Source organism: Trichomycterus rosablanca, chromosome 11 (genome assembly GCF_030014385.1).
Source record: "Trichomycterus rosablanca isolate fTriRos1 chromosome 11, fTriRos1.hap1, whole genome shotgun sequence".
NCBI lineage: Eukaryota > Metazoa > Chordata > Actinopteri > Siluriformes > Trichomycteridae > Trichomycterus > Trichomycterus rosablanca.
The window spans coordinates 34497045-34520454 of NC_085998.1; the positions used below are offsets into that span (position 1 = coordinate 34497045).

The 23410-nt window shown below is 36.7% G+C and overlaps 1 protein-coding gene across 1 annotated transcript; it reads right to left on the reverse strand.

Annotated features, from left to right (window-relative positions):
- Window positions 1-1810: 1810 nt before the first annotated feature.
- On the reverse strand, window positions 1811-22930 carry cracr2aa (calcium release activated channel regulator 2Aa). The gene is made up of 18 exons (XM_063004793.1): window positions 22830-22930; window positions 19510-19764; window positions 15336-15447; window positions 14798-14993; window positions 13703-13849; window positions 13118-13208; window positions 12875-12970; window positions 10967-11154; window positions 10285-10356; window positions 10152-10197; window positions 9946-10034; window positions 8587-8959; window positions 7819-7951; window positions 6843-6924; window positions 6155-6269; window positions 5901-6002; window positions 5484-5560; window positions 1811-3455 (listed from the first exon to the last, which is right to left on the reverse strand). The coding sequence occupies exons 2-18, from the start codon at window positions 19699-19701 to the stop codon at window positions 3371-3373; spliced, it is 2196 nt and encodes a 731-aa protein (XP_062860863.1). The 5' UTR covers window positions 19702-19764; window positions 22830-22930; the 3' UTR covers window positions 1811-3370.
- Window positions 22931-23410: the final 480 nt, after the last annotated feature.

A 23410-nucleotide genomic window follows, 5' to 3' on the forward strand; every position in this document is an offset into this window, starting at 1 on the left:
TTTTACATTTTAAATTATCCAACATTATGTTAACTTTGTTCACCAAGCCATGATAATGCAGTAATGAAGAAAATATTTGAAATAAGGAATATGGTGTATTTTGCTCATGAATGTAGGCCTGTCACAATTGTAAATTCTACCCCACTAAACTGGCATACAATTTTTCACGATGCAGATTTTAATTGTCTTTTCTGACTGTTATTACCATAACAGTTTTGGTTGTTTGTTCGGTATTGTGTGTGACTGTTGGATTAGAACACTGAGGTTGAATTAGCGCATTTTAAATCTCTAAAACATTTTAAACCAGTATTTTAGTCCAAATTTTGGAAAAGTAGTTTGGTATTGTGCAGTAAGTAATTTAGTCTTGTGCAGTTTTGAATATACCATTTGACAACATGAAAAGGCCATTAATACTATACCTGGTGTTTACAATACACAGAACTGAAGGATTTTAAGTGAACTGTGGTTCTCTCAATTACAATGATCAATCACTAATTATAACTGTCAATTAGGCAGTTGTGTAACAGTTGTGACAGGCCGACCTAAATAATGTATTAAGTGAGTGATAAAAAAGCATGCATTATGGAAAAAGTGTTATAATGTAATTAGTAATTTAATGGAATAGAATCGAAATCCAGAGGTGGTAATGATTATACTGTCAAAAACATTAAATCAGATTTTTAAAGGATTTGTGTTACCACTTTGGAAGGACTCCTAATCAAAATCAGTCAAATGCTTGAAAGGTTTGTGTGCTACACAATTTTGCGTATACACTTAACACATCAGTTTGTAATTAGAACATGCAGATCTGGCTGGGGCTCAGTAAACTTGCCTAGTAACTTACCAGAATGAAGTGCTAATTGACAACGAATGAATGAATGTTGAGTTATTTATATAAGCTTTTAGTCTTAGAGCAGCTAAAACTTGCCAGTCATCTATTTCTTTGTTATTTTTTTACTCATCTTCAATAACTGCTTTATCCGGCTTCAAAAAATCTGGTTTCTAAAGTCAAAGGTGCAATCTTGTGACTGAGACTTTTGAAATTCAGAGTGCATCAGAAGACCTGATGGGTTTACTATTGAAAACTCAAGACAATTTGCAAAGAACAGCAGACCAAAACTGAACCCCAATGCTGAAAAAAGCTAATTATTAAGCTGTAACTGGCAACAATTTCCAGTCAAAGTGAGAGTTTATTTTTGGACGAAGTACGAGTTCTAATTACTCACTTACAAGAAAAAAAAGAGATAATCAATTAGTGAATTTTGATAATCTCTAATTTACTTCTTTTCTGTATCATGTGTGTAAAAACTGAGTACATGTATTTAGGCGGTAGCTATTAAAAAGTTTAAAACCACTCCCTTTTGTCATTTTAGCAAAGCTACAAAAGGCTGAATATCATGTCTTGTGCTGGAATATTGAACACAGTAGGTTTAGAGAAAAATGGTAAGAAATCAGTGTTGAAACACACCTGACTCTGAGAAAGACTGCATAACAAAATGAGGCAAACTAGCACGATCAGAATATGTGTTTTTTTGTTTTTTTTAAATAAAGTGGAATTCTCAGGTCTGGGATTTACAAGCACGTCCCGTGTAAGAGCTGGTCTTGACCACAAGGTGGTGACAAAAGTACCGCATACAGACATCGTTGTACTGACACCAAATTGACTCGGTTTAACTTAATGTGAAGTAAAAGGAAAGGAAAATATTAGCATTTTCATATTAAAATATGTAAAATACCTCATTAGACATTTTTCCAAAAGTGGCCCAAAATTTTAATCTTTTCAAGAAGAACTAAAATTTTTATCCATCAGTTTATAAATATAATTAATCTTTATTTAATTTAGTTCAACGTATTGAAACAATCAAGTTCTATTTGAACATTTATACCCTCCATGCACTCATGTACTCCTTGAATCCAAGGTTTTGTCTTTCTCCTGCTCTGGACACACCTCGTTTAGCTTATCAGTAAATAATAATGTCTTCATGTGTTTAAAGCAGGAAAAAGACTGAAATATCCAGTACCACTGAAAACTTGTTTAAATATATAAATGTCACACACAACCACTGCCAGTATTAAAATATGAACAGGGTAACCAGAGGCCTAACAGTGTGATATTCATAGTCATACACTTCACAAAGACACAGGATACACATTATATAACCAGGCACGCAGAATGGAGTGTGACAATGATTAAAAATAAAAACAGATAGGGCCCTGTATTAAGATTGTGAGCTCCCGTTGTGATTTGTTTCATGGCCTTGAATGCATTTTAAGTTATAAACAAAAATAGGTCATTTAATCCTTATTAAATATTATATTAATATTTTCCTTGACAGACAAAATCAAAAACACGTGTAATAAAAATAGCTGCACCACAGAGAAACATGACAAGCTTTGTGCCTTTGCTAAGATTTGGCAGTGGTGTTCACATGAATGAGCAGAATCAGAGAAAACATAGCTGCACCAAAGTGAAAACACAAAACAGCTGTAGTTTTGGCAGTGATGTTCACCGGATGACAATAAGTACAAATAAAGTTGTATCAAGAGAAAACATGAACAGCTATAAACTCTGTGTAAAATTTGGCAGGAGTGTGAACACTGTATTAAATCATTCGCACAAAGTTAGTGCGTTCAGGCCACATATCAAACATTTAACACGATTCACAAACATCCAGACACAAATCCTGTTTCTCAAAAAGAACCTTTACAATAAAAGTGAATTATGGTATTTCCTCTTAACTCTTTATCTCTGACATATAAATAAAACATGATTGTGCTTTTTTTAAGAATTACAGAAAGGAACATAATTTTATTTCCCTGTTGAATAAATTCCAGTTTGGCGTCAAATATTAAAAGTGCTGTAAACAACATATGCCTGAATTTGAGTTGTTATATCCAAAATTAACACATTTATAATTCTTTTCTTAATGGTTGCCATTTAGTGGTTTGCTGAACTGTTTTATTAGCAACCTTAATTCAAGAAATAAATTTCATACTCACGTCCTCAATAGACATTTCTGATCATTTAGAAAACAATGGAATGATATTTAAAAACTTAAATTCAGACTTGCACCTTGCACATTTCGGCTATAGGGAAGTCATGCATCCAGCATAATTGCTTTTAGCATGATTGGTGCACAGTTAAGCCACCAAAACCTTTTAGTGCAAAATTCAGACTGCTCACCCCCTCCCCTCTTCAACTCCCATCTTTTATAATCATAACACTGCTCATATGGCAACGTGGTTCTGTTTAAAAGTAAAAGAACATCCCTTATAGAAATGCATCTAAAAATGTCAGAAGATGTAAAAGCCGGTACAGGTGGGGAGAACTGAGTAACACATCAACAGGATGTGCGTATAAAGCTCTCTGTTAGCAGCAGGATTTCTTTCTTGATGGGTTGTCAAATAGGGAGACCGTCTTCTCTTTTTCTCTGTCCTCTTGTTCCTTTAAAATCCTAAAAGAAAGACAAAAAGTAGATTTTTAACTGAGCATTTAAAAGATAATGCCAACAAAACACCCAGTTTTGAATTTGAGACATTTAGAGAGATACACTGTATATAGCCATGTTTATTGGACATCCCATTCCAAAACTATAAGCATATAAGGTATGGGTGATTACACATACAGTGTATCACAAAAGTGAGTACACCCCTCACATTTCTGCAGATATTTAAGTATATCTTTTCATGGGACAACACTGACAAAATGACACTTTGACACAATGAAAAGTAGTCTGTGTGAAGCTTATATAACAGTGTAAATTTATTCTTCCCTCAAAATAACTCAATATACAGCCATTAATGTCTAAACCACCGGCAACAAAAGTGAGTACACCCCTAAGAGACTACACCCCTAAATGTCCAAATTGAGCACTGCTTGTCATTTTCCCTCCAAAATGTCATGTGACTCGTTAGTGTTACTAGGTCTCAGGTGTGCATAGGGAGCAGGTGTGTTCAATTTAGTAGTACAGCTCTCACACTCTCTCATACTGGTCACTGAAAGTTCCAACATGGCACCTCATGGCAAAGAACTCTCTGAGGATCTTAAAAGACGAATTTGTTGCGCTACATGAAGATGGCCAAGGCTACAAGAAGATTGCCAACACCCTGAAACTGAGCTGCAGCACAGTGGCCAAGATCATCCAGCGTTTTAAAAGAGCAGGGTCCACTCAAAACAGACCTCGCGTTGGTCGTCCAAAGAAGCTGAGTGCACGTGCTTAGCGTCACATCCAACTGCTGTCTTTGAAAGATAGGCGCAGGAGTGCTGTCAGCATTGCTGCAGAGATTGAAAAGGTGGGGGGTCAGCCTGTCAGTGCTCAGACCATACGCCGCACACTACATCAAATTGGTCTGCATGGCTGTCACCCCAGAAGGAAGCCTCTTCTGAAGTCTCTACACAAGAAAGCCCGCAAACAGTTTGCTGAAGACATGTCAACAAAGGACATGGATTACTGGAACCATGTCCTATGGTCTGATGAGACCAAGATTAATTTGTTTGGTTCAGATGGTCTCAAGCATGTGTGGCGGCAATCAGGTGAGGAGTACAAAGATAAGTGTGTCATGCCTACAGTCAAGCATGGTGGTGGGGATGCCATGGTCTGGGGCTGCATGAGTGCAGCAGGTGTTGGGGAGTTACATTTCATTGAGGGACACATGAACTCCAATATGTACTGTGAAATACCGAGCAGAGCATGATCCCCTCCCTCCGGAAACTGGGTCGCAGGGCAGTGTTCCAGCATGATAATGACCCCAAACACACCTCTAAGACGACCACTGCTTTATTGAAGAGGCTGAGGGTAAAGGTGATGGACTGGCCAAGCATGTCTCCAGACCTAAACTCAATAGAACATCTTTGGGGCATCCTCAAGCGGAAGGTGGAGGAGCGCAAAGTCTCGAACATCCGCCAGCTCCGTGATGTCGTCATGGAGGAGTGGAAAAGCATTCCAGTGGCAACCTGTGAAGCTCTGGTAAACTCCATGCCCAGGAGAGTTAAGGCAGTTCTGGGAAATAATGGTGGCCACACAAAATATTGACACTTCAGGAACTTTCACTAAGGGGTGTACTCACTTTTGTTGCCGGTGGTTTAGACATTAATGGCTGTATATTGAGTTATTTTGAGGGAAGAATAAATTTACACTGTTATATAAGCTGCACACAGACTACTTTTCATTGTGTCAAAGTGTCATTTTGTCAGTGTTGTCCCATGAAAAGATATACTTAAATATCTGCAGAAATGTGAGGGGTGTACTCACTTTTGTGATACACTGTACATTAGGCTATTACATTTAATAGGTATTACATAAACCGGTATTATATTTATTAACAGTTATTTATTTTTATTAACATTCTTCAGTAAATATTTTACAACTGACAAGCAGTACACGGTCTGCTAACACTAACCATAAGAGGTAAACATAAAAGACACATTTGTTTATTAAGTATTCTATGTGATCCCCTTCCCTGTTAATGAAACTGTAACATACCTTGCCAAATGCACCATGGATTCAATAACATTGTGGCCTGAAAACGCGCTGCACTCAAAGAAAATCAGTTGAGATTCCTGCAAAAAAATACAAAACAAAACATAATCAGTTTATTTAAATACATTCACTAGAATATGATTACAGACTAGAACATTTATTGCATTTACTTCTCCCTTCATTTCATCAAAGTCCTTAAAAAAACACGTTCAAGAGCTTTTATGAAATCAAAAGCACTCAAAACATCACAGACAGAAGGAACTGAATAAATTTGAGGATGAGAGCGAGGCTGACATGCCTGAATGGAATACTTAATAAAGAGATAAAGGGATTTCTGCTCTTCATTATACATTTTTACTTAAACACTTATACACTGAATGAGAGCTCTTAAGACTGGTAAAGCCTGTATCACTCACTCACCTTAGCTAATTTCTCTCCCTCTCTAAAGTGGATTTCTCTCTGACCCTCCAAATCTGTCTTGTTCCCCAGTAACATGACAGGAAGGTCCTCTCCGGCGCCTTCCTACAAGGAAAAAATATGTAATTCATTACAGAGAAAATCATTACATATAAAATGAAAGAAAAGGAAAATTTAGAGAATGCATAATTGGATGTGAAGTTAGTCAACAGTTTGGGGTGCCTGTTTTTAAATTCCTGGATTGAGTTTTGGTTTACCTGTACGTTGGCCAGCCATGACTTCACTGCTCTAAATGTTTGCTCATTAGTGATGTCGTACATGACCACCACGGCATCTGCCTTGCGGAAAAACTGCTTCGTAATGCTGCGATACCTGCCAGGGCATAAAACAGAAAATAAAACAGAAACTTAGGAATGACTGTTCCTTACACATAAGTGATTGGTTTGATGTAAATATTAAATTTTTATGATTAATTAGCGGTGCTCAGGTGGAACAGCAGTAAATTACACTAGCCCAGGGTTTTTCCAACTATTTTTTAAGTGACCCACATTTTGTCCATGATTTTTACATGACCTAGGCAACACAAAAAATTTATCTTATTCCCTCCACAGGGGAAGGCGTTCGCATACAAGTTTAGTTTATGTACCTGTTAAAATCCATGTGTTTAATTATTATTATTTTTCTCTGTGACCCATTTTTTGACCCGGGATTTAAAAACCCTGTGCGAGCCCATAACCGATGGAATCAAGGGTTCAAATTCTCAGTGGTTTCTCTTAGCAGGTCGGGTGTCTACACACAGGATGATTGGATTAGTCTCAGAAGAAATGATAATGAATTGCCATCCAGTCTGAAATGTGTTTCTGCATTGCGGTTAATGATTCTGGTGAAAACAGACCCAGAAAAAAAGAAACCGCACCCAGAGAGATTACTAGTGCCCTCGCTCACCTTTCCTGTCCTGCTGTGTCCCACATCTGCAGCGCCACCTGGCTGCTGTCCACTGTAAGGGTCTTCACACTGTAATCAATACCTTGATGCAAATAATAATAAAACAAAATAAAGGTAAAGATAACTTTGATGGTTGCCTCATATTGCTGTTACTAGAACAGTCAAAGAACGTTTCTCTCTTTTCATCCTCCTCATCTTTTGAAGCTTTCCCCCTTCCTGTGGCTTAAGAACACATCAATGAGCATGTGAGGAGTTCACTTCAAGAGAAAAGGGCAGACAGTAGTATTTATATACTTCAACAGGGAATAAGCTTCCTCATGTAAAAGGCCACCATGGGTTGTGTCAACATACAAATAAAGTAAATATGGCATTCTAATAATGGTTTTAAAAAAGATTTTTGTTTAAAAGTGGACACTCATCCAAAATAATAAATTCATGTTTTTTACTCACTGCTAACTCACTGGTTCAAAAAAATCATAATAAATAAATAACTTCTAGTCGGACTAGTTTATAATGTGTAAAATTCAATGCAATAATTTGACAGCACTTCCACAGTCTTCAATATTATAAGTTTGCATGAAGGATTGATGTTGTGCCTGTTTATCTTTATATAACATGTTTGCAAATCCAGTAACACCTTCCAATTATTCAGGGAAACGTGCTTTTAAAATTGCTCGTCTGTTAAGCTGCTTTTGAAGATGACGACGCCATGCAGATCTGACATCACAGATCACAGCTGAATACATTAGCTTTAAAGACGTGCTGAAAAAATGCTGTGGGAAAATATGGAAAAGCTCTTTTTCACTGTTCAGTGTTTTTGATGTGAGAAACGTTCGTCAGAATTTGCAAGCTACTGAAACACCTTAAAAGAGCTGACTCAAACACACACGAACATACACACAGATAGAGAGAAACACACATGTACATGTACACACACACACACACACAGAGGACATACAGATGGGTGAAAACTGACCAACAGTAGCTGAGGTTCCTGGGTAGAAGCAGTTATCACAGAAGCGGCGCAGCAGCGAGGTCTTGCCAACACTGGAGTTGCCTACCAGAACAATCTTAAACAGACGATCTGGCCCAGAATTCCCTCCTTCTTTCTAAACAAAGAAGTTAAAAAGAAACTTAAATAGACCTGTACTAAGGATAACGATATCAGTATTTCAGGACTTGTTTAAAATAAAGCTGAATGGCCTCAAACATCTTTGGCGTAAAATGAAAACGACTGACCTAGTGGAATGTCAAGTTTGGTAAGATAGAAGAAAAAGATAAAAATAAAACAAAATAACCCCTTTGTTTCTATTTATTTGCTGAACTAAACATATTGTGGAAAGTAATATAATATAATGTAATATTTAATATAATAAATATATGAAAATATTTACCCAATAATCTAAATTTGTCTTTGTGTCATAACATATTTAATCTAATTTTTAATCTAATGGCTATTTGTATTAAAGTGGCATTTAACATTGTAGCTCATTCTTTTTCCAAGTAACAGTGACATCAGCCAATTACCTTTTCTAGCAAGGTGAGTCACATGACATTTATGCCTCAGGTTACTGGCTTATTATAAATTAATGCGCAGAACGTGAAATTGAGCATGAATGCACTCTTGGCACAATGTATGTTGCTGTGAAAATAATTATTTTGTTGTTTTTATCATTCTTATCATTCATCTAGTCTTTAACCTGTCAATAAAGAAGTTTTAGCCACATTATAATTGCCTTCTCACCAGCTGGGCAGTCTCTTTGCCCACAGGTTGCCTTCTGGGTGAGGTGGGAGTGTGAGTGACCCTGCTCTCTGCAGGAGGAGTAGACTTTGGGATTGGAGTGCTGACAGAAGGGTAAATATTGTTCATCTGAAGGTCGATGCCTTCCTCCAGGTCCTCCTCCTGCTCACTCCAGTCCATAAGCTCAGTCTGAAAATCCCTCTGCAGGAGCTGAGGACAGTGATCCTCCTCAATAGAGATGATCCTCGGTAAATGAGGTCTGGGAGAAGGAGGCTGGTGGTCTGCTTGGTCTTCTGGTCCCAGAACCAAACCTTGCCCTTTTATACCCACTGTGATCTTTCTTTTAAAATGTGGTGGTACCTCCTGCTCATCATCACTAAAGAAAACATAAAACAGTAGATATATAGGAATCTAGCAGGTACATACAACAAAGAATATAGCTGCACAATTTCAGTTAAAACAAAATTGCTGACATTTTTCCACTGCCAGAGGCTGCTGCCATTTTAACAAGTAGATGTTTGTGCTGCTATAGTTGCCTTAGAATACTCTACATCTTGCTTAGTCATAAAAATACCAATGACAGTATGGACTTACTCGTGGTGCTTTAGGCTGGACCCCAGTAGATTTATTTACATTTTACTCCATACAGGGACATTCTAGCAGAATTAGGCATATGAATATTGGTATATAGGATTAGCAGAACCCGTCTGCACAGAGCCTGACCCCATCCAATATATTTAATAATAATTAAATTAGCATGATTGGGCTTATATAGTTCAACATGAGTCTCCAACCTCATTTATGTTCAGGTAAATCACTGCAGTTTTATTCTAAAATCAAGTGGAATGGCTTTTCTGAAGAATCAAAGCTGTTATTGCAGCACATACAGACATTAACAGCCCGATAGCACTGCTGAGATTTGAACCTACTGAGATTCAAACCTGGATTTAAATGGTGGTGGGCTTGCGTAATAGACCACTGTGCCACCAATACAATCAATACATTTTTGTTAAACATGAATCAACATAATGTTTATTAAATTAGAAGCCAATTTAAGTCAAAAGTGTAGACACAATCCAACTAAACTGATCAAAATTGACTTAGTATTTTAATGCTTAAAAGTACCAAAAATGTTAGATGTGTGTGCACAATTAAACTATGAAAAAAATAAATATTTAAATACAGTAGTTAGGACATAATTAAAGCATTTGATTTAATAACACAGAGCCAATAAAATATGATACCTAACATTAGCCAATTAGCTAATGAATCACAAAGATTTTAAAGCAAGTTTATGAACAAGTGGCAGTTTTCATAAATGCAGTTTTCATAAACACGGACCTTTTTGTATAAAGGACTTACCTTCTAAATGATTGTTTTCTGTTTGTGTATTTATTAGCAATAGCCCCTGATCTCTCTGTCCATGATAACATTGCAGAGTTCTTTGGTTTCTAGGAAACAAAATCGTAGTACGTAAGCTTTCTACTTTGTAAGCACTTCAGAAATTTTGAAAACATCAATTTGCGAAGCCAAAACCCCGTCTAAAACAAAAATTCTGATTAACTTACCTGATAGGTCACATCCTGCTCATCTCGTAAATATTTGTTCATTTCCCTAAAAAACAGCATGTTAAGTAGCTCTTCAGTATTTAGATTTGTAAAAGATAAAATGATTTGACTGTATTTGTGCTAAAGTTCTTGCCTTAGTAAATCAAGTTGTTTGAGTAAACTTGCTCTTTCTCTTTGCAAACTCTCTGTTACTCTGTACACCTCCCTAAAAAACAGCAAAAAACATCAAACATTAAACAAGTGGGAAAAAAAAAATATCAAGAATACTTGGAGGCAATTTACTGCCATCAGTATACACTTAAGGTATACACTTTACAAACATTAATATTATTATTATCATTATTATTACTTCTATTATTATTATTAAGTGCTGTCAAGTCGATTCCAGCTCTGACTTAAAAGATCCATATCTGTTAGTGAAGAAAGGTATCGGATATCATGTTTGTGGTACGTTGGCAGGGCTTTCTAATTTCTTGTTAGTGCTGGTATGACTGCACCCATTAAAAAGTGCATAGAACAAATGTCTTTTGGCAAGTATGTGAAGAAAATCCAAATTTATTAGATGAATAGTCAGATGTAATCCAGAAACTTTTAAAATACAAGTCTGTCATGAATTAAAAGCTGCTAAGACATGGGGAAGAAAAGGCCCATACTCCTACTCCTGTTTTCCTTTACCATTTGATCAAAAGATCTTTACCATGTAAAAAAAACAGTTGCATAAATGAATAAAATTAATGTACTTGTATGTGAATGTATGTGTAGGGGATGTGATACGATATGTGAACAGGGTGTATAAAGCATGGAAATGTTCTCACATCTCTCGATGTTCTTGCAGACGGGAGGCCTGTTCCTGCAGCAGATCCAGCTGCTCCTGGGCTATGCCTAACTCCTGAGTAGTATGCTCCAGGTCATGTGATAGCTCTTCATTATACTGCTTTAGTTTCATATTTTCCACTGCTGTTTCCCTTTGCTCGCTGTGTAGCTCCCGACACTGCTCTTCTAACTGGTACAGACCCACCAACACACACAGGTATAATGGTTTTTACTGTCTTCATGACTTGCTTTCACAGAAGTGTGTATTATGTAATCTATACAATGCAAATGCAAACTCTTCTACTTACCTTAACACCAAAAAACAAATTAAAATATTTAGATTTACAAGTAAAAGCAAGTACTTAACTGTCTATCTGGAATGCAGACAGACATTACTATTACTATCAAGTGTTTGGAACTGTACTGCAGAAATGAAACACCTTTATTCCAAAGACATTTCCTTAACTGTTGCTTTGATGTTGAAGGAATGTAGATGTGATGTGGTGACTTATAAGCCACAGCATATGGTTTACATCATATTCATACTCATAAATCCATTTAATGGCCCCCTCTATCTTGCAGATGGGGCACTGTTATGCTGGAAGAGACTTAACTTTTTTGTATTCATTTTCACTGACTCTTCACAGTAACATTTTATACGAACCATGCAGGAGCTTCATCTGACTTTACTCATCAGTAGTTTAAGGACCAAGACCAATTAATCATGTTAAACCAGGTGTAGCTTATATCCGATTTGTATAAAACCTGCATCCCTGTGTCTTTATTTGTATAAAAATGAGTACAACTGCTCTAAATAGGACAAGTGAACCCAGACCACGTTGTAAATCTATGTGGAAGAATATGCACTACTGTCACACCATTTATTTGTATTGTCTTCCTTTTCTCGTGTGTCTCTATTTAATTAAACTGTTCCCCTTTGTTTCTTGGTCACCCATAATTCGAAGGCTAAAGATATCAACATGGTAAGCCAAGCCCCAGTCATGGGAAACAGAAAATGCACCCTCCTTCCATTCTATATTTCATTTATCAGGTGTTGGTGGGGTGTGTGTTAGTTATGGCCCTCCACAGTCAGGCTAGGGGGAGTTTACTCAACTCCTTTAAGTAATAAACTTTTGTAAACAAAACACTGAATGCAACTCCAACAGAACCTGATTGGAGTTACTGAGTGCTGTCATGAGTAAGATGGCTAAAGAATTGTGTGCAAGACCCATGTTGATAAGAAAAGCGTATATACTGGTGCCAAGCACTGTTTTGCTTCCAAAAATAGACTGTGATAGAAATACATGCCATCTCAAGAGCAGCAGTGGCACTGTCATCCTACTGAGGTAGAAACAACACTTAGATTTAATGTAGTGTAGAATAAAGATTGCAATGGCAAACAAAACACTGAAGAATCTGCTTTTATTTGAATATATATATATATATAAAAAATCATTTCATAAAAAGGGAGTTTAAAACACTAGCTGCTAGTGCTACACACTTTCACTAAACTCTACTGGCACATAAGAATGCAGATGTTTTTTAAATGATGCCAACAGTAAGAATGAGTTTGGTCTCTTCCTTATTTGCATTAACATGATGGAGATATTACAATATTTTTAAATGACTGGAGTGAGCAAGGGTTTTATTTTGTAACTCAACATTTTGTAAGTCATTGCAGTTCTCTTTTCAATTTTGGATTCCAGCTCCTAGCCAAAACAGCTCGTGACATGGGAACCTTCTTCAGTTAGACGTATTTCAGTCAGTCTTGAAGATCAATACAGGAATGCATGCAGTTACGACTCAACAAACATGAACGAATTTGTATTAAACCTAAATCCAAATCACTTTATATGTTTACTTATACATATAAATCTTGGTGTCTAAATCAAAGTAAAATAACCGCTCACCCTTTTCTGTTTGTTTGTTAGCAGTTCAAGCTCTCGCTCTTTGCTTACAAGCTGATCCTCCAGCTCCTGACTCCGGATCATGAACCTCTCAGAATCCTGTACAACCAATTGTACTATTATGTAGTGGCTTATACGGTTCAAATTTATTATATAATACAAATCATTCTATAAGTTTATATTAGTTCAGAACAAATGTATACACAATGTGTTTTTCGAATACCTGAATGGATTACTGTACTTCACCTGTAAAAGGATCCGGTCTTTCTCATTTTTGATCTGCTGTTCCATTTCCTCATAAAGTCGCTGGATTTCATCATCATGGGAAGCTGCTTTTCTGTACAAAACAAATAACAGAAATTGGAATATAAAAAAGTTTACACACATAAGAATAAATAGTTTGTCTAATAAATGTGATGCTCATTGAAAACCATTAATACTCGTGAGAACCATGTACCAAAAACTAATTACATTTGCAGGAATTAAATTGTTATTACTTTATTATCACTTTTTTTCTGTCTTTTGCATCTATAAGGTATTGATAATCTAAAGACAGTGCCATCTATGCACATGGTACTAACCGTTAGTTATGAGTGCTGTGACCAAGCAAAATTTGTTTGCAATTGGTACCTTTTGCACTAAGTGGAGAATTACATTTTCCAAACAGGTCTAGTTTGTGTTAAATACCTTTTTTTCTGTAATACAAATTGGAATTTGTGTTGACTACAATGAAGCATCACAAATATAAAAAAACACATTAAATCAGTAGGGGACATGTGTTTTTCCACTGCACTGTATTTAGTAATCAAGCAGTTATATACTGTGGAATACCTTTTCAGAGCAGTCTCCATTTCTCTCTTTTCCTGGTTTGCCTCTCTAATCTGATAAGTGACCCTGGCCAGAAATTCTTCAAAGTTCGACAGTAGACGAGGCTCGTCCGTGCGTAGCTGAGCCCAAAGACTGCGAACTTCTGCTGGACTAAAGCATACGTGAAAGAATAATAAGTCACTGCACAATATACAGCAAAAACAGGTCAGGTTTAAATTTGTTATTATGCTTTAAAATAAAATCATGCATCCACAGTGGAGGTATAAATAATCACTCAGGCTTCTGTAGCAAGCTTAAAGCCCAGATATGAAGTAAATAATTCTACACTGACAGACAAACACACAGTCTTAGACAACAGTTTGAACACTCATGATCAAATTCCATGTTTTGTTTTGGTTTTTGTTCCTAATGGAAACACTGCACATTAATGCACAGCTACTGTTCATCATATTTAACCATTAAAAAGTAGCTGAAGTAGAAGAAGACCATACTCAAATTATTTTTATATTATATTTAGATTTTATTTAATACACTTGCTAGAAAACCACCAATCTCTGAATCACAAAGCTAAATTTAATAATAAGGAGGGGTGTTAAAATACTTTTGGCTATACCATGCCTTGGCATTTGCGTGGCATTTGACCAGAGGGAAGTAAACTATTTCATCAGACTGTATGCACAGAAGCATGTAATTCAAAATGTCAGCTCTTGTCTGGAAGATCACCATAAGCCAATAGAATGTATTTATCAACCTGATGTCCCCCACCATGACGTTACTGCAGTGTGGTAAATAGAAAACCAGTCATGCGACATATGAGCAACATCGATCTTTCATAATCTCAAAGATGAGTGGGGCCTATTTTTCAAATATATAAAACTGAAAGGTTTAATCAGACAGAACCTCCTTAGGGACAGTGTAGTTTCGGACTGGGATCGATCACAGTATTGGACATTTCAGCCTGTGTTCCTCAGAACCCATGCACATTTATGGAGAAAAGGAGGGTGACATTTGCCCAACATTAGTGACAATTTATGCTAGATGGACATTAGGCAAATTCAAACAGTTCTGTCATCTTGTTTATGCTGAAGTTAAACTCACTTCTCAAAGACATTGCTGGCACCTAGGTTTTCCATCAGCATGCAGAAGTGTTTTTCCTCGTCATCTTCACTCTTACTGAGTTTCTCCTCCCACTGACTTTGATAGAGCATCTCAAAACTCTGCACCGAGGTCCCGTCTCCAGATGCAGGTGAAGGAGCTGCTGCTTCTCCAGCTGCCGGACCAAATATAAACTCACCTGCACCAAAACAGCACAGTGCATCAACTCATAAATCTAGATCTAGATCATTTCCTTGCCCTAAATTAAAAAAAAGAAATATGGACAAGGCTTTGTTTTTAAAACTAGATGCACACACAAACAACGTTCTGTATCAGTAGTGGTTAATTACAACGAACAATCATTTAAATGTGTCTTAAGATAAAAAAGAGAATGTCCTCCTGAGATCTGTTTAGTAGCAATGCATAATGAGTTGAAAACTGACAAATTATACAAAATTACATTAAAAGACAAAGCCTGATACTGTTATACCTTTTTATAACCCAAAACATTATTAGATTTAATTAAAAATCAAAGACCCACTGAAGCCAGAGGAGAACTCTTCTAGGGTGAGGTATCCATTTCCATCAGCGTCCAGAGAATCAAACACATTTTCCAGGTCCTCAGCACTCAGGGGCAACTCTGCAAGCAGCCTCTGAAACACAACCCAGGATATTAGCACCAGAACCATCAGAACCCATCATCGCACTTATTAAGTCACAGCAAAAGCGTGAGGTGTATGACTAATCAGCACAAAGACAGTTTGAGAAATATGGAAAGTAGAGAGTGCATTGTAGCATTTGTAATAAAACATTTTAATACCCACCATTACCATTACCAAAAACCATTCACACCCACTTCACTCCCTGGAGGTGTTTCGACAGAGCACCTTCAGTCACAGACTGATTCCTCCTAAATGCAGGACTGAACGTTACAGAAAATCCTTTCTTATAACTGCTATCAGACTGTTTAACAGTTCACAATAATTCAAATAAATCATTTATAAGAAATACTTACTTCTGTATGCTATGCATGCACCATAAAAAGTTTACATGTATATAGTACCATACTGTACATCTTATTGCTTGTTTTTGCACTGTAAGTTAATGTTGTATGTATACAAGAAGTTGTTGTTGACTGTTGTCTGAGCTGCTGTAACAAAGAAATTTCCTGCAAAGGATCAATAAAGAATCTATCTATCTATCTAATACAATTTATACTATTATTTTGAATATTAATTTACTGGGGTGAACAATTGAGCAACAAAGACAAAATTTTATAAAGTGACCATTCCTTTTAAACTTGGGAAAACTGCAATTAGTCAGGCTCATTATACATCATTTTATTTTGGCACTCACTCGGGTGGTGCAGCGGCCTATTACATTAACCACCTTAGGTTGTATCTTAGCAGTGCTATCGGCCGGCCGCGCCTCTACACAGACATGATAGGTTATGACTATGCCCTGGTGAAACTACAGCGACCCTGACCATTGACAAATATTACCCTTCATATGTAATGAACGAATTGTTTCAGTGTTAATTCTTACTAATCAGGAATTAATGATGATCTGTAGTTTTCAAATTGATATTAAAATTACCTGTAGATTAAACAAATGTTTACAAAGACAGGCTACTAAACATTGGCCAACTGACAATGCTTCATGAACAGCTGGAAGATGTTTTGGAGTTCTACACCCTAAGAACAAACAGAGCTTATCGGGCTTAGGTGTGGCCAAAAGTCAGGAGGCTATTCTGCTGTGTAGTTTTAAAGTGCCAGTTACTAACACTTTGGTTCGGGTGTGAAAATGGGGTGTGAAGTAGTAAGCACAAAATGTATAGCTTGCTTTCCTTAAGGGGAAATTGCATCCCTGTAATAATGACTTACTGTTTAGAACTAGCTCTTATTTCTTCTTTAATATACGTACAATAAAAAGGTTAACAAATAAAATAAATCAATACATTATAAAAATAAATAATCACATTACATACATGTGAGAGGGGCTCAAGATTGCTGTTACTTTATTATGAGAACTGTTCTGCCTAAAATGCCACCAGCTCATAAATCATTTTTATGGAATAATTTCATTTTATTAGATATCTTCAACCCAAGACTGAATTGTAATCGTTGATCTTACATTAAACTCTATAAATACTATCCATCATATTACAACCAGGTTCTTAACTAAGACTTTTATCTGTACATTTGCATAAATGGTATTAAGCAGATGCTTTAGATACAAAGTGAATTGAATATAATGCTAGCAATTAAAGGTTATGGGCCTTGCTTAGGGGCCTAACAGTGGTCCTGGCGGTGGTAGGAATTAAACCAGTGACCTGAGTATCAGTTCAGTGCCTTAACCGCAGAGCTACACTGCACTGGTTCAAACTGCTGAGTCTTTTGCTCTTGTGAAATGAAGACTAAAGACCCAACAATTCACAAACAACTAACAAATACAAATAAATACTTACCTTGCCCTTCACTTTAAATAAATTAAAATGGTTTAATAAAAAATAAAAAGCACTTTTGCAAGTCATTTTGGATAACATTTGGATGTGTAGGGCAAGCCGTAGCCTAGTGGTTAAGGCACAGGACTAGTAATCCAAAGTTTGCTGGTTCAAGCCCCACCACTGCCAGGTTGCTGCTGTTGGGCACTTGAGCAAGGCCCTTAACCCTCAATTGCTCAGACTGTATAATGTAACTGTAATGTAAGTCGCTTTGGATAAAGGCGTCTGCTAAATGCTGAAAATGTCAATGAAAATGTAAATGTAAACATTTACTGTATGAAGGCATCCACACTGTACACTAAATGAACTGTGATTTTACAATAGGTGAACATTAAAATCGAACCTGAACTAAAGCATCAATGAGTCCTTCTGTGTAAAACTTTGTTTTAAAGGAAGTTCCAAATAAAAAGTTGATTTAATAAATATATGTTTTGGATTCAAGCCGAATTATTTTATTACCACAGAACTGTTACAGTAAAAAGTTGGTATGACACATCTATATGAATTTTTCATGTAATTCTTCAGACAGATATAGTTAAAAAAGGAGTCTCCTTTTTATCCTAAATACAGCCCCTGATCTTCAAATAACATACATAACAACAAATAACAAACATAAATAATTAACAAATATTTTTCCTGTCTTATGGAGCAATGCTATACAACTCCATAACCCCCAAACCCCCCAAAAAACTAATTATTAGATGCTCTACCACCTGCAGTCTTTGTGAGCATGTTGATATTTGATAGATTATGCAGGAAAGATTTTCACTTGCTGCACATTTGACTAATAAAGCTTTAACCTGAATAAAGATGAGAAGCTGATTATCATGACATTAGATCAAATCTGCTATAGCATTTTAAAAGGGTAAAAAAAGCTTTAGAGCGTGGGCCGGTGAGTGCATCATCAAAGAGAACAGCACAAATGCATGGAAATCAAAGAGGCCGTGCAATCTACACAATAATGCAACTGATGGAGTGGTCTCACAAAGCTTTCGCTCGTGTCTCCACTTTAACAGTAGCTGCCAAACTGCATCAGAGGTTTCGGAATAATCAGCGTGCATGTGTAGACTACATCCTTCACACATCAACAACCAGTATCTGATCTGCATGTAAAGTATCCTCATTCAACTGCTTTTAGTGCCAGATAATCTGTACTTTGTAAAACAACGTGCTGTAGAGACGAGATTCAGCTATTTACACTAACTGTAAGCAATCAAACACTTTAGAGCTCATTTCATGTAATCTCATTGTATAATAATCAATTTACCCATTCACACCACAAAATAATGTGTTTTTTACTTTTCATTTCATTTCATTTTCACCAACCGTTTAATCCTGGCCAGGGTGTAAGCTCATCTAGTTTCACCAGGTAATGCTGGATGCTAGACAGGAATATCAAGGTTAGAGCACCAATCCATTACAGGGCTTCTGCCATAAGACAATGCCAATCACGTCTGTCTAGATGACCGGCCAGCCGATAGAATCAAACCCGGATTTTAGAGGTGACTGGCTAGTGTAACAGACAGCTGCGCCATCCAACAGCTTATAATGTATTTAAATAGTTTATTTACTTGGTGAAATGGTCTCAAATCGATTAGCTAAAAGTTTGCAATTTTAGAAAAAATTATTTCAACAATCAGTGTATTCATTTGTTTTTATAATTTTGTATCTTCAGTAAGAGATTTATCCTTGTCAAAATTTTAATGGCTGTGGAACCAATCCAGGAAACACTGGGCAGAATCAGGGAATGAATAGATGAAGCTGTCACTCATTCTCGCTTAAGGCAAATTTGAAGCAGACAATCTATCTACTGGAATATTAACTTGAGAGGAAGGTAAGAAAGTTGAGAGGAAAGTAGACTAACCAGGACCTAGAGGAACCTGGGAAGGACATGATAAAAGCACTATTAAAACTTAGACAACATCCATTTCACAACATCTTAGTCTAATAAACCTGAGGATGCCAAAATTATGTTATCAAACAGTAAATCTTATCTAGTGAAAGCACCTGCTTTTCTTTTTATCTTCTGTAAGTGAATTATTCTTATTATTTAAGTGCCTTAATAAACAATGTAAACCTGTTACTAAAATATTCTGGCATATAAATTAGTTATCTTTGATAAAAGTATATACTAACATTAATTTAATACTTTAGAACTGATGTTGCTGCCCCAGTGTTTATTACATAGTAAATCGTGTAACATGGATCTTACCTGCATGTCTCGCTGAGTAACAAATCCTTTGTCCTCGATGTCACAGATCTGAAAAAACTCCTGACTCTTCTCCAGAACTGTGCTGCTGTCGCTCTGACTTTCATATGTGCTGGACTTTTCTTTTAAGTCCTTTCCTCTGCGCAGGGATGCCCGGCTCACCTTAGAGTCACAGGTGCCGTTGAAAGCTGCCATAGTGTCTTTGCAAGTCTATGTATGTGCGTGACTCCTCTGTGTTCTTCTCTACATGGGTCAGCTCTAGATGCAGAGAGTTTAGAGAACACAACGCTTTTGAGTTTCAACATCACATCGCCTTTTAGAAATCGCTGCTGCCCGCCATCACTTAGCAACAGCCTCTTAAATTAGTCACTAAAGCTGTAGAGATGTGCAGAGGTAGCAGGAAAGAACTAAAGAACCCTTTGCAAGCTCTTCTATATTGTTAAATGACATGTTTCACAAATAGGCAAATACATACACAAAACTCACTTCAACAATATTTGGGTGAGTATTTAAAATGCTAAAAAAAGAGACAAAGAGTAATGATTTGTAAATCACTTTGTTTTACCTCATCAACTTTGTTTCTAACTTTGTTAATTTAAGTTCTGCAACTGATACCTGAATTACTTGGAAGTTATTTGATACGTCTTTTGACAAAGTTTTGAATGTGTCTAAGCAAATTTGTGTCCATTTAGTCAAAAAAGCATTCGTAAGTTCAGGCACTAATGTTGGACGAGAAGGTCTGGCTTGCAATTACAATTTATCTCAAAGGTGTTTGATGGGGTTGAGGTCAGGGCTCTACGCGAGTCAGTGACGTTCTTCCCCACCCACTCATCAAACCACTTACTGGACCTTACTTTGGGCACATTCATACTGGAAGAGGAACGGGCCATTCTGAACAACCTGAACTCAATAATAATGAGAGGTGTCCACATACTTTTGATTATATGGTGTAAATCCAGCATTATACAAAAAGGTGTCATTCATTTCACGCCCCTTACTTATTTTGTGGCATTATACAAACATAGCACAGCACAATGCACACACCCATGGTGCACAGCTATACTACGTTTGGTAGAGCAAGTCTGATGAAAGCATCACTGTTTTCATTGTAAATTGCATTACCTAGGCCAGCCATTCACAAAAAAGCTAGAACTAAACAATACCAATCTGGTGAACCAGATCTAAAAGTATTTTAATTCTTTGTGCTTGGCTTACAGCCTTTATCTCTCTTGTTGACTTTAAACACAATGTTGCTTTCAGTAATGATCTGTTTGTGAACAGAAGAACTCAGTGAAGAACCCGGAACACAGGGCTAAACTCTGTTTGTATCCGAGACCAGTGAAAGGTGCTTTCAAATGCCTCTGCAAGTTGTACTCATTTGGCACGGATAGCTGTTGTTTGTCGAGAGCAAACCTGTACCATTGTGTCCACTCACTGTTACGATTAATTCTCTTTTGTAAAGGCTGTGACGTTCGGAAAACAAACTGTGACCAAGATACCTCCAGCATGCTCGACATTAAAGTGAGACAGTGCAAAAAAAAAGGAATTTACTCCATATGGTTTTCTCAGTTTTTTACATGTCACACTAAATGTTTACAGAAAAGAAACCCCAAAACAGTTTTAAACTAGTCGTTAATATTAAAATTTCATTCATTTAAGTAATGTTTTATTGAACTATTACATTTGGCTAACTGGTTAAAAGAGTAACTAAGAGAGCAACCACTTTTTCCACATAAACACAACTGTTGTTGGGTAACTTTTTCCCTCAATAAATACAATAATCATTGAAATACTCAACTTTGTTTACTCAGGTTGCCTTTGTCTTAAATCAGTTTTGTATTTTTACAGTTAGCTAGAAAGAACCAAATGGCTGGTAAAAGTTTACCCACCCAAGGGTGTGATCAGGCCTGCAGGTTACTAATAGCCCCAGGATTATATGCTCACAAGATTCCTGCACAGCTCAAACACAGCTTACACAATCATACTGACTAATTATATTGACACTGTGCCTTTATTTCATCATTAATTCATCATTAATACACAAAGACCACCACAGGACACAAGATATTATATTGGTGGTGTACCATTTTCTAGAAGGTAGAAAAACTGCTACAGTAAAGTGTTGTTGTTTTCAATGCTGAATGCTGGGTTAAGAACAATCTAAAGGTAGTCAATAAAAGATCTGTCACACTTATTACACAATTGCCTAATTGTAATGATTTGAGCTGATTTGATGGTTTACTAATAATTACATTATTTATATAGCAATTCATCTTCCATCATATATAGAACCCATTTGGTATAACAATATAAAACAGAAAAATGTAACTGTTGCATACAGTCAATAAAAGTTTTCTCTCAATCACAATTATTATGACAATTACTGAGCTGAAATTTTTGATCATGACAGGCTGTTAACAATGGAGTCCAGAAACTGACCACTGATAAAAAGTGGAATAACAGTGGTCGTTCATGGAAACATAGCTGTAAAGTAGCATAACTGTACTAGTTTACAAATGCAACAAATAGTGCCGGTAAAAAAAAGATTTTGTAGATTAGATTCAGTGTAGTTTTAACATAAGCTTGACAGTGTTAACATGCACAGTTTATTAAAAACACGATTTTAAAGGCTTAAAAAAATTCTTATTATTTAAAATTCTTTTCTAGGACATGTTATAAGGCTACATGACTTACACAGCTTACATTTCAAAAGTCATGTTTGTGTACATTCAGCCCCCATGTTTGCCTGGCATGCCAATGAACCAAACACTGAGGAGTCCAGCCTTCATTATCATGTTCTACATCACCACTATGTACCATATATCCAACGTCACATCTACAAAGTGCACTAATAGTGTATCTATTAAAATGGTCAATTATTGTAAGTGCAAGCTGGGTGCGTCAAACAGATGAGCACCTTAAACTAACATTTACAAAAGAAAACAACAAACAAAATTATTATAAAATAAAGGTCAACACTGGAAGAATCATAACACATTTAAAAACGTGGATATACTAAATAAATAAACGCATTATTATTTATTTCCCGTATGAAAAATTCCATCGCTCCAATAGGCTGCGTCCCAAATGCCTTCCTAAGGACACGAAGGACACTACATAGGAAGTGCAAGTGATTCAAGTCTTACCCGACAAAGTGCACTTACACAAGCAGAAGACAACAATTTGGGCACAATAATACGGACGCAGCCTTCTTGAACTCTGTCGTACTTTAAACCCCTTTCTTTGAGCAGTAAACTTAGGAAACGGTAAATAAACCTGTCCCAATAACTTATCGTGAATTTAAAGTAAATTAAAAAGCTTACCTTGTTTAAAATCCCAAGTTTGAACACAGTTAAGTCATGTCTCCACACCTGTTCGATGAACGCCTCAGCAAACAAAGCAAAATAACTCCACATTTAACGAATTCATAACAGCCAGCAGGGTTAGTTTTGGTTGTTTAAATTAATTCGTGCTGTTTAATTGTACTTCTGGCATGTTTAGCCCGGACAGTTCACTTTTCTGTCGCTAAACTAGTGTTTTCAGTTTTACTAACTGCTGAGGTACTAAGGTGGGCGGGGCCAGTGTTTTGCGTGCTTCGCCCGTTGCCGTGTAGCGATTAGTAAACCACCATGTAACCTGTTCTGTTCCATGTGGTCAGCAATACTATTACAACATCCTGACCTGTTGTAGTAGCCTCTGAGGCATGGGTTTATACACTTAGTGTCCAAATTATTACTTACACCTAATTTGTCAGGATTTTTTGGCTCATATTTTTCACAGTGGGTCAGGCGCCAATCCATAGCAGGGCTTCTGACATCTCCTCCTCAGACATTGTCAATCATGTGTAGAGCCCGGCCAGCCGACAGCATTCTTTGCTACCAGCCCGCTGAGCCAGCTGGGAACA

What these genes read in the sequence shown, in the direction of transcription:
- cracr2aa (XM_063004793.1), bottom strand. Translation starts at nt 19,701, where the DNA reads ATGGCAGCTTTCAACGGCACCTGTGACTCTAAGGTGAGCCGGGCATCC. An exon ending in AGCAGGATGTGACCTATCAG is followed by an intron (nt 10,035 to 10,151) that starts GTAAGTTAATCA and finishes TTTGTTTCCTAG; the next exon opens with AAACCAAAGAACTCTGCAAT. An exon ending in GCAAAGAGACTGCCCAGCTG is followed by an intron (nt 7,952 to 8,586) that starts GTGAGAAGGCAA and finishes TTCTTTGTTTAG; the next exon opens with AAAGAAGGAGGGAATTCTGG.